This window comes from Pollachius pollachius (genome assembly GCF_949987615.1).
Source record: "Pollachius pollachius genome assembly, chromosome: 20".
Taxonomy (NCBI): Eukaryota; Metazoa; Chordata; class Actinopteri; order Gadiformes; family Gadidae; genus Pollachius; species Pollachius pollachius.
Window position 1 is genome coordinate 9,164,564 of NC_136953.1, and position 18,655 is coordinate 9,183,218.

General features: G+C 49.1%; 1 protein-coding gene across 2 annotated transcripts; it reads left to right on the forward strand.

Annotated features, from left to right (window-relative positions):
- The first annotated feature begins 953 nt into the window (after positions 1-953).
- intu (inturned planar cell polarity protein) lies at positions 954-18,492 on the forward strand. Of its 2 annotated transcripts, XM_079757785.1 has the most exons (17): positions 954-1,139; positions 2,183-2,760; positions 4,119-4,204; positions 8,229-8,480; positions 10,793-10,911; positions 11,905-11,994; positions 12,202-12,279; positions 12,578-12,782; positions 13,133-13,186; positions 13,751-13,813; positions 13,959-14,192; positions 14,664-14,756; positions 15,125-15,502; positions 15,606-15,700; positions 15,976-16,165; positions 16,484-16,626; positions 18,270-18,492. In XM_079757785.1, the coding sequence occupies exons 1-17, from the start codon at positions 1,033-1,035 to the stop codon at positions 18,379-18,381; spliced, it is 2,877 nt and encodes a 958-aa protein (XP_079613911.1). In that variant the 5' UTR covers positions 954-1,032; the 3' UTR covers positions 18,382-18,492. The 2 variants fall into 2 exon arrangements, with proteins under 2 accessions (XP_079613911.1, XP_079613912.1); XM_079757786.1 differs by lacking the exon at positions 15,606-15,700 and having other exon boundaries at positions 18,270-18,434.
- Positions 18,493-18,655: the final 163 nt, after the last annotated feature.

The window sequence follows — 18,655 nt, forward strand, 5'->3', positions numbered from 1 at the left end:
CCATACAATAGTTAAATTATGTCTGTGTAGGTACAGCGACGGCGACAGTGTTGAAAGCCCTGGGACGCAGGACCATCCAGCCTACTACTAAAGTAGGCGGGCTGCTAGGGTTCGCCCACCTGCCAACAAGCAAACAGCCTTTCAGTCAGAATCGAAGCATTGGTCTGGAGAAGTGCTCCGAAGAAAGTCTACCGAGCACTCTGTCTCTCTTTATCAGTCCTCCTCTAGGGTAACTACTACATGGACTATGTGGCAGAAATCGACGTGGGGAATTGGAATTTCCCAGCCAGGACTTAATCCGTGTTGTGAATAATATTATCCCATGTCTCGAGTCAAGACATTCGGGTCTCCTATTGGATTTCATTGATTGGAATTAATTCGCAGAAATGTAGGTTGAATCTAAAGAAGTCATGAAGTCTTAAATAATGTTCAACATTGCTATCGAAAGCGGACCTTTCTCGAAGAATTTAGAGGACTTCGACTCTATCCGAAGTGTTCTCCTATACAGGTAGGTACAGGCATGTTATGTCACTCGTCGATACGAGTCATCTTCATATGGTTGACCAAAAAATTAAATTGTTTCTGGCGGGTATTGAATACCAGAGGAAAAAACAATGACACTTCCATAATTGTTGATACAATTAAGACCAATACATTGTGCTTTGTTGACGTCTCCTTGCTGATAGCCAGTCGTGCTGCCCTCCCTCTACATTATTAAGGGCGATGAAACCGTGCTGGTGGCCCGATTAACCAGCCTGCCAGTGCATTGCACGTGCACGTACTGAGTTACTGACGGGCCCGCGCTAGAACGCTCTCGGAGTGCGTGGATACCAAAGCATCCATGTTGCCAGGGGCAACGCCACGACTGGCCTATCACGTTGCGCATGTGTGCGTCACGTGGCCACATCTGTTACCCGTATGTGACAAACATGGCGGTAAAATATTGCACATCTTCGTAAACTTCCCAAGTGATTAACTTGGCCCTGTATCGATGTGTGGCGCTATTGATTTGCGGCACTGCAGCGCGCCATCATGGCGTTTAGCCGCGAAAGCGAAACGCAGCAGGGAGGGCGACTCGAGCTAATCAATGAGATCGATGGGGAGTCTACATCATCGAGTTACAACTCTGACTACTCCGTGTAAGTGACCAGATTCACTCCACTGCTGTGTCCATACTCCTCTACTTAGGATACCCTTCTCTTTATGTCTGCCAAAATGAAACGTTCCCAAGAACGCAATGAAAAAAGAAATGTACGTCCCTGTCTTGTTCTTTATGTACAGACGGAGAGCGCCTGGCCACAGTGAGTGTAGCTGCAATTTGGTAGTCCATGTATGATGTATGCTAACAGTAATCTTACATTTTTACTGTGTCTATAGAATTGCCAAATACCGTTGTCAAAATACAATGCTTTTTACCTATACAAGCATAGTGAACATGGACGCAATTTCCTTTGAAAAGATGGAAACATCTGTATTGAAGACATGGATATATACAATATAAGTTCAACTTTAACTAGCCTAGGCCACTGTGCATTTAAGGTAATGAGGTGATTTGACAATGAAAACAAATAATGGGAAAGTTTTGAACTTTTATGATAACTAAGCGTGGAGTAGGTATGTCTTTTTATTTTATGTTTAAAAGAGTCTGCCCAGCTCTGCACTCATCTCACCTCCTATAGTATTTGTATTGTTTTTAGATTTGTGTATTGCTGACTGTGTGTTCCTCATTTTTATGCCTTTTTATGAACTTAGTTTTCACCCTGATTGCAGTTAAAAGCTAAGCAGAATAACCACTCTTTCCACTTTCTCCTTGTGCGTTTAATGGAGTTGGCATGTGTTTTCCATATGAGGAGTTAACCTTTTTCAATAATAGTGTGTTTCCATTCTCAGTGAGTTCATAGATGTGGTTTCCAAGTGGCTGGCTTCAAGTTTGGCAAAAATGCATTTTAGGACGATCAAAAGAAGAAAAAACTATTTTTATGATCTAATTTTATGTGTTTTAATTTGTATTAAATCATACAAAACAAAGCTTTATGTCCCCCAAGTGGTTGGGTTTTTCCATGTTCTTTGTTTATTGGTAATGATTCATATTTGCCGTTGTAGAATATAGACAAGCTCTTCAGTGAAACACTTCCTCATATCCCATGACACCGTCCAATCACGTCCCTCCGTTCCCCCCCAGCGACCTGGAGCCAGAATGGCTGGACAACGTCCAGAAGAACGGCGAGCTCTTCTACCTGGAGCTCAGCGAGGGTGAGGAGGAGGTGGCGCTGGCCCGCGCCCACGGCAACTGCGGCCTGTCCACCAATCACGTGCGTTTCAGCGACAAGGAGGCGGAGGTCATCACGGGGGCGGACCGGAAGCAGCGCTCTGATTCGCCGACGAAGGCAGAGCCTAAGCTGAAGAAGCTTGCCAGGCTCCTGCGGAGGAAACGATCCTCGAAGCGCAGAGGGCGGGAAAACGAGGCCAAAGACGGCGGCGCCCTGCCGGCCTCCATCTTGAAGACCCAGGCTGCGGCTCAGAGACAGGAGGGGGCCGTGCGGCGGGTGAAGGAGGTGTGCGTCTACGTCAACCCCAAGCGCCTCGCCCCCCTCCCCGAAGGGGGAGGAGGGCTGCTGGCGTCCCTGCTGGGGCTGGTGCATCGCCCCTGCTCCGGCAGAGGCCCGGGAAACCCCGCGGCGGCAGGGGAAGGGGAAACGCTGACCGTACATGGGCTGGTTCCCAACAGCCCTGCCATCAGAGGAGGCCAGATATTAATAGGTAAGGTTTGGAGAAAGTACTTCCTCATGTTCACTGATGACAGGATTGGGTGCTTTTATAGTGTAGTGCACAGGTAATGCATTTAACGACGAGTAAAAGGCCTCAAAGCATTCACAGCAAGCAGCTCGGCACTGAAGTGCTTTTTTATCCTGGCTAATGACTTGGGCAGTTGTTGCCAGCAGATAGAGGTGTGTGTGTGTGTGTGTGTGTGTGTGTGTGTGCGTGTGCGTGTGTGTGTGAGACCACAAACTAGTACCTATTTTAACATGTGCAGACAATTACAGCAGTTTGCATTGTTGCAGAGACGGTAGGGAGGCAGAGATGGTAATCACTGGAGTACATTCCAGATGAAGCCCTTATTTGGGGGAATACAGACTAGACAGCATGGATGGATGGATTTGTCTATATTTACCCCCCCCCCCCCCACACACACACACCAGTTAAAATCAGCAAATAAGCCTGTGTTTGAAACGTGCATGGGAAATGTTTATTCGGCAAAAAGGTCTGACTGGTCAACAGATTCGCAATGTCTTCAACGTTGAAGGTTTTTTTAAAATAAAAGTTAAGAAATGTTTATTTCTCAAAAAGGTTTGACTGGTCAACATACTCTTAATGAATTTGACGTTTAAAAAAATTAAATATTAAATGTGATTTCTACCCACCAGCCCACCCAGTAGATTGTACCAATGTGTATGTTGTTTTATCCATCATACACCTGGGAGGACATTCCAAAGCGTGAGGTCAATCTACGGTACATTTTAAACCTCTTGTTAATGGCCAAACACCACATCACACCTGGTGGTAAAATATAGGGGCCCTTTAATTCAGCCTCTGATGGGATGGGTTCTATGCTAACCTAGTATTACGTCCCACTGGGTCAAGAGGGTTTGGACCAGCTCGTGCAATTGTGGCTCAGCCCACTTTGTTTTGGTTTGAAGTGTGTTTTGAATTGGTCTCATGGTTCTCCTGTATTATTTCGACCAGTGGACATTGCTCTAGGCGGGCAAAACGCACAGGATTATGTCTGTTATGTTCAATATCTATAGTGCATTTGACTTGGGCGGTGCAGACGTTAAGATGATTGGGATAAATTGTTCAGCATCATCTGCTGGGACTGGCAGCGAAAGCCGCAGCATCAGAAAAAGACATCAGCTGCCCAACCAGTGATGCTCTGATTATAGACGCCACAATATCCAGACTCTTTCCCCTGATTTGTGTTCATTTGGGACCATAAAATAAAGTGGAGAACGCACGGAAACCGTGAGACATGACGGAAACACGGTTGAATGAAAACGAAGTGAGGGGAGCCAAAGTGTGAAGTATCCATGAGAGGGTCTCACCCAGTGTGGTGCTTCCAGGGGACGTGCTCGTGGCGGTGGACGACGTGGAGGTGACCACGGAGAGCATCGAGAGAGTCCTGTCCTGTATCCCCGGACCCACACAGGTAGGCTGGCTACACCCCCCCCCCCCCCATGCACACCCTACACATCCATGTGTACACGCCCTACACATCCATGTGTACACACCCATCAAGTGATAAGGGTTTATGATCAGGAGAAAGTTAGTGCTGAAACTGGAAACAAACCTTTTCACAACTAACTAATACATTGCATTACGTTTTACGCATTAAAACATACAGTATTGATGCATGCAATTGAAGACCTGAGAACATGTGGGAGTTAGGTGTAGAAGGAGTTAACGTTTTAAATGGGTTACTGGCTGTAAACGTGAGTAAGTGGTAGCTTGATGTATTCTTTACTACCACATTATCTATGTAATGAACTCCACAGTTTGAAGTAGTTTGCTTTTCTAAATGTACACTTTTACGTCAAATTTTTTCTGCGTTTGTCTTGGGTGCTGCAGACGTTAAGATGAATACGATAAATCAGTAGCATCAGCATCCCTACGCATTGGAAAAAGACATCAGCTCACCAACCAGTGATGCTCTGATTAGAGGCGCCACAATATCCAGACTCTTTCCCCTAATTGATGTTCATTTGGAACAACAAAATAAAGTCAAGAATTGCTAAATGACCCTGTGGTCAGGTGAGACCGATGATGATGAAGATGTCGGTCGCTTGAATCACGTTTTGCGGAAGATGAACATGACATGTGAAGATGGATTGCTCATTTAAATCCAGGATATGAACTAAATTCCCCTCCATGGAAATTGGAGGTTAGGGTAAGTTCGCACTGTTGAACTGATGCATCCAACTGCTGTGTCTTCCTTCTGGATTGACTAGCGGAGGAGTTGGCCTTCTCTCACTTTTTGGATGAGGTGTACATACTCTCAAATACTGTCCTGTTGCAATTGAGAAGGCAGTGTGTTTGGAGTGTGAACGTGCTGCTATACTGTGTTTTTAATGGTCCAATCCCCACTACTACTACTACATGTGTGTGTTTGTGTTTCCTATACCAGGATTGTCGTCCACTGCATTCAGCCTGGGTTTATTTCCATTGGTTTTACCATGTATTTTTATCCAATTTGCTTTTATGTGCCTGTTTCTTCTGTGCAAGTGTGTGTGCATTTGTTTGCGTGTGTGTGTGTGTGTGTGTGTGTGTGTGTGTTCGTGCAGACGGGTGCCACATAGCTGATGTCAAGTGAGTGGAATTCTAGTAAGAGCCCTCACGGCGTCTTGCCACCACATCCTCGTTATATAAGAAGAAGAAGAAGAAGAACGAATCACCAGCAGTTCGCTTGGCAGCGTTTTAGTTTTTCACTGTTTTCTTCCATTCAGACGATTCGCCATTTCGGCAGACTTTATTTTTTTGCTGCCTCGTAAGATTGAATGTCACGTCTGGTGGTGACACTCCAAAGCAAAGTATTATGGATCTGTGTACTTGAGATGAAGAGTCACTCACTCACTCACTCACTCAGCCATTCTCTCACTCATGTACACACGCACACTCGCTCGCTGGCTGGCTGGCTTGCTCACTTGCTCACTCACTCAGCAACTCTCTCTCACACACACATACACACACACACACACACACACACACACACACACACACACACACACACACACACACACACTAAATCAGCATCTCAAGTGCGAGGCCTAAGTCTGTGTTTTTGGAGGTTTGAAGGACAGCTCCAGTTGTGTGTGTGTGTGTGTTTCACTGGTCGACCACGCCTTCTTCCTAATAATAACCATCCTTTGAGTTGAGTGGTATGGCAAAGAGTGGCTGGTGGTCTGGGGTTCGGCGCCTGGGGGCAGAGGCTCATGAGCTGTGGTCCCTGCCGCTGACAGACCCACGGTGAAGTCTGGCAGCCATTTCTGGATTACAAAATTACAGAGAGAAATCTCAACTCTCTTTTCTTTTTAACTGTGAAGATACGTCTTTCCATCTATATTTGGTTGTCAATGGCTCCTTCATCGGTGTGTGTATGTGTGTGTGTGTGTACATGTTTGAATTGCATGTGCCCTTTATACAAATCTTCCGAGCGTTGTTTTGTACTATTGCAGTGCCCGTTCAAATAGGGCCTTTCCAAAACGTGCCGATCGTTCGGCCTCCCTTATTGCTGCTACCAGCCTCATTCAAATAACTGCACTGGTTCCTTGGGGTCCTCAGCAACTCAGCGGCCCGTTGCAGTGCCTGTTCAGAATGTGCCGATTGTTTCAGCTGTTTCTAGAACCGCTCATCCAAACAACTTCCCACTTAACGATGCAGTTCTGGGCTCCTTACTGTTACACCCGCAAAGCGTGAAGTCGATCGAATGAACGGTTTGTGGACCACTGGCGATGAACCGCGGCATGTGTTGGGGAGTGGCCAACGTAGTAGAAGACGTGCCGGAGTCTGTCTCTGCCGAGGCCTGAAGCCCCGGCCCCGCTTTTGCATAGAGCGCCTGTTTTGTTTTTGTTCAAATTGTATTAATTTTGAACGTGTAGTGTGTACATATAAGTCGACACTGCACATCCTCGCCTCCCCTTCTATAAACATGTTGGTGTGAGTAGGTTACACACACACACACACACACACACACACACACACACACACACACACACACACACACACACACACACACACACACACACACACACACACACACACCCCGAGAGAGATGGTGTGCACAGGCATGGCTGGGTTATGATGGATAATGACCCTGAGAGAATGACAGAAGACTGGCTTCCTATTGTCCTGCTGACGTTTTTGAAGCCGGCTTTGGCTCTGATTTAGGAAAACGCTCAAGCGCGAACACACTCACGCAATTTCCCCCACAGAAAGTCGTAATTCGGTCATAAAATCTTTAACCAGCCCAGTCTCTCTCACTCTCACTCGCTTTCAAACTGCTATAAGGGGAGATTTACACACCCCAGGATTACTGCTGTCTCCTATCCCAAACGAGGAGGAGGAGGAGAGAGAATTTACTGGGTGTAGCGCTCCGCTCGTTGTCTGGAATAGCGTGCCTTAATGGGCTCCTCTGCACATGCTGGCCGTTTACCCGCTGCGGTCCACTGCCAGGTGCACTCACCCAAAGACTCACAGCCCGCCCAGACTGGGTGTTCCTCAGGGCCAAAACCTCAAGGGCCTCCGTTCGCTCCAGAGCCAACGTGTTTTAAAGAGAAGGGGAGCGGAGACCGTCGGCGGTGACACGGAGCCAGACACCGTCCTGCCTGTTCCTCTCCACTCCGCCAACCACCGGCGCGACGTTCAGAGCTCTCTTCAGCCTTTCTTACCGCTCTGTTGCTCTCCGCCCTCTTTCTGCGCTACACCCTCCCCGCTTTCCCTTTTGTTTCTCTCTGTTTTCTCTGCTCTCATTTCTGTTTTTCAAAGGAGCCTCAAACCCCCCCTGACCCCATCTTCGAAGGAAAGCTTTCAGGTTTGGGTTTTAAAAGCGGAGACCTGAAGGCAGTGGACAGGACACACTTGCCTCCGCTTCCATGTTTATTTATTTTGCACTTTTATGCTTTATTGTAGAGTGAGATAGATGGGAAGGTATGGGAGGTAGAGGGGGGGACGTGGAGCAAAGGACCACGGGCAGGAGTCGAACCCGGGTCGCTGCGATCAGGACTGAGCCTGAGTGGTACGAGCACTACCCGGGGCGCCACCAGGTTTTGGGTTTTAAGAGCGGAGACCTAAAGATGGAGGACAGGACACAATCGTCCCCCACCTTCATGTTGTGCTTCTAAAAGGCGGGGGAGGACAGGCGTGTGGCATCAAGGTGCAGCCACTGGAGATGCGGTGGGGACAACGCACGTGCCGTTACGGCAGGCGTTCTCAAACACACACAAAATCAATCAAACCTACTGGTCGGTGCTTTACGCGGTGGAGGTGTCCCGGTTCAGAGTTGAAGCAATGCTGCACAGCATCAGCCACTCAGAGGTCATGCATGCAATAGCACGTGTTTAACCAAGAGATGGAATGAATCCAACACAAAAGCAGTCAGATGGGTGGAACTCAATCCGTCTCCCATCTCCCCCCACACTTCCCCTCCCCTGCCCCCCCCCCCCCCCCCCTCCTCCCAGGTGAGGCTGACCCTGGAGACGTCGGCCCCAGCCGAGGGGCCCCTGTCGTCGCCGACCCAGGGGCCTCCGACTGCAGTGGAGGCGACGGTGGCCCCCCAGCCCGGGGCCGAGGCGCCCCCCGAGCCCGTCAGCCAGCTGGTGCGCCTGCTGTGGGGGGAGGACACGGCGGAGCTCCAGATGGCCCTGGGTCACGTCCCCCACGTGGCCATGTACCTGTCCCTCCAGCTGGACTCAGAGACCCTGCAGGAGGAGGTGGGTGGGTCCCCGGTGGAGCCTGAACACACTGCCTTTCCTCAGCCCCGCTCGCCTGAACAAGGTTCGGTGTGCGCGTGCGGGCGCCAGTGGCTCAGGAGGTAGAGCGGCTAGGCTGGTGATCGCATGGTTGCTAGTCCGACCCCCGGCTCCTCCTAGCTGAGTGTCGAGGTGTCCCTGAGCGAGGCGCCTCACCCTGGCTGCGCCGGACGAGCTGGCTGTCGCCTTGCACGGTTGACTCCGCCGTCGGTGTGTGAATGTGTGAATGAATTGGGTGAATGTGAGGCAATATTGTAAAGCGATGTATAAATGCAGTCCTTTTACCATTTACCACGGGCCGTACACAAGTTGTTTGGTGCCTCCGATTCTACACACCGAGAATTGTCATGGGAGAGCTGTCAGTGAGAGAGAAAACAAAGGGAGAGGAGCGTCATGGGGCCTGCATGGTTTAAACCCAAAGCTGCCACCACGCCCTGATGTCATAGCAGATCACTGGCGACAAAACTACATTGGTCCTTTTTAAACTTCTCTCCATGCTTGTGTCCTGATGGAAGAAACGCACTTAATGCTTCGTTGATACACTGCTACCCAAACTTTTAAATCCACTTTGCGTCTCGGTTTTATGCATTCTTGTGGCCACGTTTGGAACGCTGAACTTTTGTTCTCTACTGTCTTGTGGAACGTACCCCAGACTCTGTAGCCTTTCTGGGGTCCCAAGGCATAGAGGTTGGCCGCCAATCGCCGGCCTCTAAAACCAACCTTTTATTTAAATGATCGCAGAGACATGTGTTACATTAGTCTGTGACAAACTAAGTCGTACTGCGTCCATTCCTTTCATTTCTGTGGCTGATTGACCGAAAAGAAAACTCAATTTCAGTTGTGTTTAGGAAATCCCAAGCCTCGGGGTAATAACTCCCCGTCTCTCTTTCCACGTCTGTTTTCTGTCCGGTGTGGCCGTTAGACAAACAGGAGTCTGACCCATGTTTGTAGAACTGCTGTTCTGGACGGTTGCCCGCGGGGAAACCTAACCAAAACCACACAGAATGAGAAAACGTAGTAACGGACATTGTATATAAAGACGCTAACTTAATTTCTGGAAACAAGAAGGAACAGATAGGACTGTTCAGCCTGGAGGCCAAAAGTATGGGATTGAAGTATTTCGGGGGCTCTTATACGTGGGCGTGTATGGTGTGTGTGTAAGAATATATATTTATCCTTCCCTAAGGGTGGGACTCAGTTGAGGAGGTCAGCTCTCTCTCGCTCTCTCTGGCTCTCTCTGGCTCGCTCTTTCTATTTGGCTCTTGCTCTGTTCAGTAGTAAAGTGCTCACCCAAGGGTGGGTTGGTGTGTGTGTGTGTGTGTGTGTGTGTGTGTGTGTGTGTGTGTGTGTGTGTGTGTGTGTGTGTGTGTGTGTGTGTGTGTGTGTACGTACACTCAGCAGGGAGCCAGCAGTGCACATTCTCACTGGGGATCATATGTGTATGTGCGTGGACTCAAGTACAGGGTTGGTTGTTTTCGTTTGAGGGATGCGCTCCGTGGCTCTGTGGCTGCAGTTTCCACGTTTTCTGGAAGCCATCCTTTGCTCTCCCCCCACCCGGCCGGAGCAACGGATGGAGTCTGGCTTCTCCGGAACCGCATTAGTCTCTAAACGACAGTCTGGGGCCGCACGCCACGCAAGGGCTTTTGATTTGTCCAGAATGTCCTCCCCGTGATTGCAGGGTTGAGGCAACTGGAGAGCGTTGGCGGAGGTATTCTGGAGTTTAAACCGTCTCTCTTTATGTAGTTTGTGGTTGTGGTATTTTCACCACAAACACCACGGTGCAGGAGTCAAAGGGGGTAGTAGGGTTGCTGTTCATGAGCCTGGCCTTGAGGGGGATCAAAACATGTTGGTGACCCCAAAGCTGAACGTCTTCCACATTAGGGTCGTGCTGTTGTGGTATTTTGTTCAGGTTGCCAAGGCAAGGTAAAGACTTTGACTCAATGGCTCTTGCCTACCCTCATGCAAGCAGCCTTTAAAGCCCCACTGCATGCTGGGAGGAATGCTAATACCGTGAACAATGCACCATGCGCCTTTGGCATCCGCTGTGTTTCAATGTGCAACTGTGTGACGTGGGATTTGATAATAACGTCTCACTTAATTTTAAATTGTGTGTGTGTGTGTGTGTGTGTGTGTGTGTTCTACTTCACACTGACGTGTTTATTGATGGGAACCCAAGACTACACAAAAATGAACAAAATCTAACAACATTTTTGTGTCGTTTTTTTTATTAAGATAAGTGTTTTAAGTGTGTGTGTGTGTGTGTGTGTGTGCAGCAGGAGATCCTGTACCAGTACCCGGTGTCGGACGCGTCCAGCCAGCTGAAGGGGGTGCGGGGGGTCTTCCTCACGCTGTGTGACATGCTGGAGAACGTCACCGGGGGCCACATCGTCAGGTACCCCTCGTACCCCCATTATCTATTGAACTATCTCTATTTAACAGTATATACTACACGAGAACACTCCAAAAATAAACAAGATACGTTTTTTCCGGTATTTATTTGTTTTTATTAGCGTGACGAGTCCGACATTTTGCGATGAAAACAATATCCCAAGTTTGAGATCTCAATCAGGAGATATTGCCCAATATCCCGAGATAGCGAACCAATCAAATTGCGCCATCTGAGGAGGTTCACGTGTAGCATGTACTAAATCAATATATGTTAACATATTGACTCTCTAAGACTCAAGACTCAGCTGTTCAGAGTTCACCTAGACTCTGCAAAGCCACCCCGTCACACTTTGTCTACTTGTTGTACGTCCTGGCACTTAATGTACGCACTTGTTGTATGCCTTATTTAGTTATAGTACTTAGTTATGCAGCGTCTTATCCTATCTATCTTTGTTGCATACGGTGCATGGGTTAACCTAGTGATAGTACTTTGCATGTGGTTCGATGACCATCCTTACTGCAGCGACAACAATATATATTTTTACTTTCTTATGACAAATGTACTTATTTTAAGTGACTTTGGATAAAGGCGTCTGCTTAATGCTCTTAATGTCAATTTAAATCTTTGAGAGGCACAGTGCGTTCTGGGCTGGGGGGGTCCAATATGTAATGGGACCCGGGGAGACAGGTCCCATTACATATTGGTAAGTAGGTAAGTAGGTCGTTCTTACCTGCAAAAGCAGGAAGGGACCGAAGGCCCAGTGAGCTCTGGGCTTCTCACCGGACCCCCTTAACAGGGGGGGTCTCGGAGGAGAAACACAGGTGTCACTCAATATGGGTCGAGGCTAAACTAGCGACGACGGCACACATTGGCTGTTGATGCTGCTTTGACACGCGGAAATGAAACGCCTGCCCGATGTTGATGTTGGGGGGGGGGGGGGGGGGGGGGGGGGAGACATACACACAGTGACCACTGTGTGTATGTCTCCTCCTCCAGTTCATCTCTGCTGCTGGGGAGTCATCTGGTGCACGTGGGCTACTGGAAGGAAGGCAGCCGACTGCTGGTCCTGGGACTACCTGCCGAGAGGTACGCACACACATGCGCGCACACGCACACACACACCTCGCTCGATCTGTGCGTCCTGCGCTCACTATGATCACGCATGAACACGAGTCGCCATGGAGTCCCACCCTCACCAGTGCGGGTGGCTTCGACGGCGTTGACCCAGCGTGCGTGCCATGTGACCTTATCCCCCCCCTTATCCCCCCCCCCCCCCCCCCCCCCTCCCCCCAGCGTGCCCCTGCTCTACCTGCAGACCGTGCTGGGCGGCGTGGTGCGGACCCTCCAGGTGATGTACGGCTCCTTGGACAGGTGGGTGGGCGTGGGCTCGGACCAATAGGGACGGAGCGTTACATCCAGCAGTGTTCTGTGTTCGCTCAGCGCACGTCGCCGTGGTGCAGGCGGTAAAACAGTCGGCCCTTATGGTGCACAGCTGCCTGGTCTTCCTGAAGACCGAAGAGTTAGCATTCAGTATTGGATTATTAAAAGATCTGTAATATTAATTTGGCGCCACAGAACAGCATATATATACGTACACGAAAAGAGAGTTTGCTTCAATGTGTGTGTGTGTGTGTGTGTGTGTGTGTGTGTGTCTGTCCCCCCCCTCCAGTGCGTTCTGCCGTGCGGACCACGGCCCCCGTCTGGACCACTTCTTCTGCCTGTTCTTCCAGCAGCTCCTCCAGCCGTCCCGACTGACGGCCGCCGGCCCTGGGGCCCTCCCGCTGCCGGCCCCCCGGACCCCCGACGCCCCGGGGAGCCTCTTCCTGGAGGGGCTCCCCGCGGTGCGATGGCTCAGCCTGCCCCCGGAGGTCAAGGTGTGTGTGTGTGTGTGTGTGTGTGTGTGTGTGTGTGTGTGCGCATCATCGGTTTAGGTGTCATAACGCTTGTCGTTGTTTATCTTCAAAAGTAAATAAGTAGCTTATTAAATAGATTTTCTCTAGTCCTTTTATCACAACTCTCAAAGAGCTGCAGTTGGATTTAATTGAATTAATTGGTTTAATAAATTGTGTTCACATCAATTACAGAATATGAATTGCGTCTACTGGTATAATGCTACTATAAATGCGTGACACTCATGTTATCTAGACCTTAAGCGCCCCCTGGTGTCTCGGGGTGGGCCTTGAACACCCTGGGGGACTGTTGGTGTGTGTGTGTGTGTCCACAGATGGGGGTGGACACTGTTCTCTCGGACTTTGAGTCGTCTGACTTTGGAGAGCTGGTGAGGAGCAGCAGCCTTTCTATAGACCCGTCACACAGAGGCGTCCTCTTAGGACCGACACAGGTGTCGTTGATACTACTAATTAAGGGTCTGCTTCTTTAATGGGGACATATTGCACCACCAGGTGTGAGTGTGATTAGCCGTTACAAGCCGTACAAGAAAATCTGCCTCTTCTGACATCACAAGTGGGTGTGTCCAGCTAGATGTGTGCTGGTCTACCAGCCTACCCAGTGGACTGTCGCAAACGTTACATCTCTCCGTCACCCTCCGTCGCTGATTTTCAAAACGGCTAATCACACTCACACCTGCTGGTATAATATGTCACCTTTAATGTATCTCGGAATACTAAACTAGTGTAGGTAAGTCTACTACCCGTACCTATGGTACATAAAAGTAGCATGAGCAGCACCTGTGTTTGTGGTACGATTACACCTCTGTGAAAAAGGTGCATTTTAATCGGCAAACAAAGAGAACCGGTAAATCTGCCCATTATTCACGTTCATTTTGACTTCCTGTCCACTCAACCCGCCCCCTCTCTCCCGCGCCTCCGCCCTGATTGGACAGTCAGAGGACTTCTTTGGCTTGAGGCGCCTCTACATGATTCTTGGTTCCTGTCTGTTCTACAAGGTAACACACACAAACAAACACAAAAATACACACACACACACACTAAAAGACACACACAGACACACACAGACACAGACAGACACATTGTGTGTGTGTGTGTGTGTGTGTGTGTGTGTGTGTGTGTGTCACACGCGCCCCTCCACAGGGCTACCTCATCGCCAACCACCTGCCTCGGGAGGACCTGCTGGACGTGTGTCTGTACTGCCAGCACTACGGCCTGCTGCCGCTGGCGTCGGAGCAGCGCGTGGGCCAGCTGGTGGTGTGGCGGGAGGTGTTCCCGCTGCACCGCGGCCAGCAGAGGGCGCCGGGCGCCACTGCCGCCGCCGAGGCCCGCTACGCCCCGCCCCGCGCACGCCACTTCCTGCTCATCGTGGGGCTGGTGAGCGGAGCGCCATGCTGTCAGTGAGGGAGGGGGGGTATATCGCTGGGCAGTGTTGGGAGTCGCGCGTTCCAAAAGCAATGCATCACCAATGCATCACTTTTTGCTGTAACGCGGTAATGTAAGGCATTACAAAAAAAAAAGGTAATATTTTCCTCAGTACAAATCTCAGTAGCGCGCGTCACAATGCATTTTAAACCCGAAATTAATCTGCGCAAATGTTTACTTCCTCTTCCTGCTCGAGGAGAAGATCACAGCAGCAGCAGAATCCAGGGGTGCTGGTTGTAGTCTTTTCGCTCGGTTCTCCGTATCAACAGTAGGGCTAGAACGGAGCGGAAAGACTACAGCCAGCCCGCCTTTCCGTTTCCGGGTGTCGCTAGGGTCCCTTGATGAGAGAGGGGTAGGGAAGGGGTACTTTTAAAGATGGGGTCAGTGGGTTTGGTTCTACTAACAGAACTGTGTGTTCCCCAGAGGCACCTGATGCAGTGTGTGTTGATGGAGGCCGGTGGGGCCGCCTCCCCTGCCCTGGGCTCCCCGGGGCCCGACTGCATTTACATAGACCAGGTAAGGAACACACACGAACACACACGCTCATCAAACACAATCAATCAAAATTCTCCTCTTTTACACACGGAGGAGGGGAAGTTCATAATACACTGCAGGTTTATAGGTATAGTCACGTGTTTTGTTTTGGTTCTTTTATTAGCACTGGGAAGGTGTAACAGGTTTAAGACCCAATAAAGGTACTTTTTACTAGTTATTGTGTATTATTTAGCATCACTTCACATCATCACTGAGGGGGTGCTATTTGCTGGAATTATCTGCAGTAGAACACGGGTACCAAAAGCAAAGTCTATTTAAGTTGAGCCGATACTATTAACTGTTTAAAAAGAAAGCAGTATATGACCTGTACCCCCCCCGCCGACCCCCAGGTTAAGGCCACCCTCCTGCAGCTGGAGGGGCTGGAGGGGGCCATGGAGGACCGGCTCAGCGCCCCCGCCGCCCCCTGCCTCTCCTGCGCCGACTGGTTCCTCCCCGCCGCCGCCTCGGCCCGCGATCGCCACGCCGCCGTCCCCTCCTCCCCCTCCTCCTCCTCCTCCTCGCCGGTCCTCAGCAAGCTGGCCGGGGCCATGAGGGGCCCCTCCTCGGCGGGGGCCCGGGGCCGCGGCCTCTTCGGGGACAGGGCCAGGCGACCCAGCCCCAGGAGGAACCCGTCGCACAGCGGGAACGACGGGCCCCAGCAGGACCCGGGGCCCCGCCGCGACTCGCTGGGGTCCGGGGGGTCCGACGGCAGCGGGAGTCTCTTCAAGGTGAGGGCGTGTCCTCTTCTATTTACATTTTTTTTTTTGTGTGAGGGGAATATTTTTGGAGAGGTTTTTTTTTTTTTTCTTGTTTGCTGCGGCGGCCCCTCAGATTCCCAGGATGAAGACCCCCAACCCGTTCTACCTGGGCACCCTGAAGAAGATCCTCACTGAGAGGGAGACGGAGGACATGTTCAACTCCATCAAGTGGGTGACGCCTGGTACATATCATCGACCCATTAATGCTTACGTTTCAAAGAAGTATACAGCTGGACAATAAACATTGCGATAAATATTTAAGATTAAATTAATGTTGAGCAGGGCAGTGAAGGCCTTCTTCTACATCTACTGAGCATGAAACATTTTTTATTTTAAAAAGAGGTCTTAATTCATTAGTGACCACCAGGGGGCAGAAAGGCACCTCGACAATGCCGGAACACAACACAACCAGTTGAAACCATTCTCCGTGCGTGTCTGTGCAGGCTGACCTCTGGGGTGGAGAACACCCTGTTCCACTACGTCCTGATGGAGTCGGTGCAGGGCATCTTCATCGCCCCCACCCACCGCCAGGTGGCGCAGCTCAGCGGCTCCATCCACCCCCAGCTCATCCGCAACTTCCACCACTGCTGCCTCTCCATACGGGCCGCCTTCCAGCAGAGCCTGCCCCCCCGGGTGAGACGCCTAGCCCCCTAATAAATCTGCCCACTCTTTGAGTTGTTTTTTGCTAAATGTATTCTGCGCCAGAATTTTCTCTACCAAATCGTTTTGGTCATGTGAACATGTGAGCTTTGCTCTCCTTTTGTAAAAAATTGTATTGCTAAAAAAACCATTTGATTATTGATCAACCAGATTAGTTTTGGATTAGGCTCTCGGTAAAGGAATAAGTGACCTAGTGAACAAAGTCCTCCTGCTAACGCAAACCAGCCCACCAGCAGAGAGAGAAATGTTTTCCTATTTGTTATATATCTATTTGTTATTCCTGTGGTCCAGGGGCCGAGGGGGGCCGCAGAGAGGGCGCGCGGGCCCCTGGGTATGGGCCCCGTGAAGGAGCACGGGGTGCTGTTCCAGTGCAAGCCCCAGAACTGGACGGACCAGAAGAAACCCGCCCCCACCATGACCTACTGGGTCATAGGGTAGGCCGAGTTGGGACCGACTGTAATAATATCACTTTTTGCCGTAGCATTTAGTGTAACGGCAGTCATTTAATTAGGCTATAAAATTGTAGTTACTATCTAAGAAATGAGTTATGTGTTACCTTACGCCAAAACAACACATTACACATCGATTATTTTATCCTCTTCCAACTCTCGCGAAATCTGGACCCCTGGAAATCAAACTCGGTATGCCCTGGTCTACGGCCAGCCCAGAGACCCATGTCTGCAATATCAATAATTAGTCACACTACTGAACTGAATGTTTCATCTTGGAAATACTCCCAATACTTCTGGGTTTTTTAAATGAAGGGTGCTGTAGGGACCTGAAGGGTAACAAATCATATTTCAGACAGTTTTACAACATTTATTCACAAGCCCAAATCTCTTGCTAGCTACAGTGAATAATAGCATCCCCTTTATTTATTTCAAACCAAACTGAAAATACTGCTGTGTAGAGCAAACCTGCCCCACTTTAAGATGTTAAGAGTTGCCTTTTAATTATTCAAACACGTTTTCCTGTTTCCTAAAAGTTTTATTAGGTGAGTGCTGCATGCAGCGCTCAACTATTGTTCTTCATAAGTTTTATTCTTTCTCTATCTTTCTTATTCTCTTTGGGACTTATCTCCTTCCACAATTTTTTACCTAGAATTTATTTTTAAATAATTTATACTTTTTAAGATATTCTACTTTTAAAATATATATTTTTTAACATAGGAGTCAATGGGAGGACGGCAGAGCCGTACTTCAACTGTTACTGATACTTAAAGGCCTACGTGCAGGTTAACCGGAAGTTTTGATTAATGGGTACATAAAGCACTCAAAATATGTGTGTTAAAGTCCAGTTTTTGTCGTTTTTGGCATTAATGGGTGTTTTCTAACGCCATTCGGCGATGATGTCACGTTGGGGAGACGTGGTGGAAGGTAGCCTCAGCCTAGTACTAGAACTAAGAGGTGGCAAGAACCACAAATAACATGTATGATGGCCCACAGCAGTATAATATAATATATAATTTCTGATGAATGAGAATGTTGATGATAAAACGGATTGTTTTGCATAAGATGAGCTTCGGCATACTGCATGGTTATGAAGGCCTTTTGGTTAGTTGTGGTCTTAGTGAAGCAGCCTAGCCTTGGAGTTGGATAAGTTGGAGTGATTGTGTACGGGCGTGCGAGAGTGAGAGCACACCCGCCGTGGTGATGTTTGGCTTGTTGTGGGCTGTCTGTCAGCATCCGCCGGGTTGGACGATGTGCTTTGTGTATGTGTTCAATGTACATCTGTCTGGTCGTATTTGCGGTAGATTGATGGTTAAATAATGTCACACCACGATCGGGCCATCATACATGTTATTTGTGGTTCTTGCCACGTCTTAGTTCTAGTTCTAGTTCATTCAGCGGTAACTTTGTTTCCAACCATTTACTTTTTCTCAAATGGTGTGCATGTTTACATTGTTTACTCCATTTAGACTTTGTTCAAATGCCTTCACTTGATTTAAGCCATTTAACGTTTCTTTATGTCTTAATCTATGTGGCTTTATTAAAAAATATTTTCAACCTCACTTTGTGCTACAGCACTCACCGCATTTTCTAGTTTGTATTGGTATTTTTTTTTATGTGTGTTCCAGGCGGATGCTGCTGGAACCGGTTCCTCAGGAGTTCTACGTGTGTTTCCATGACTCGGTTCCCGAGGTTCCCGTGGAGCTGGCCTTCAGGCTGTCCTTTGGCCTGGCTCTGTGAGGCCGTCTGCCAGCAGGGAGCTTTATGCACAGACTCGTACACTCAGGATTCAAAACAAGGGCTTCTGGGGTCACACAAGATGCACACAGCAAGGAGGTGTGCGTTACTATCATTCTGCTCCTGTAGCCTTTCAAGGAACTGCTGCTTCTTCAAACAAATACCTCAGAAAGCAAGCGAAGTGTTCATTTTCATAAAGGAAGTCTTGAAACGAGAAGTTGCCTGTACAGGCACTACTTACTAGTACCATCAGTAATTTACCGAAAGAAAAAGTATT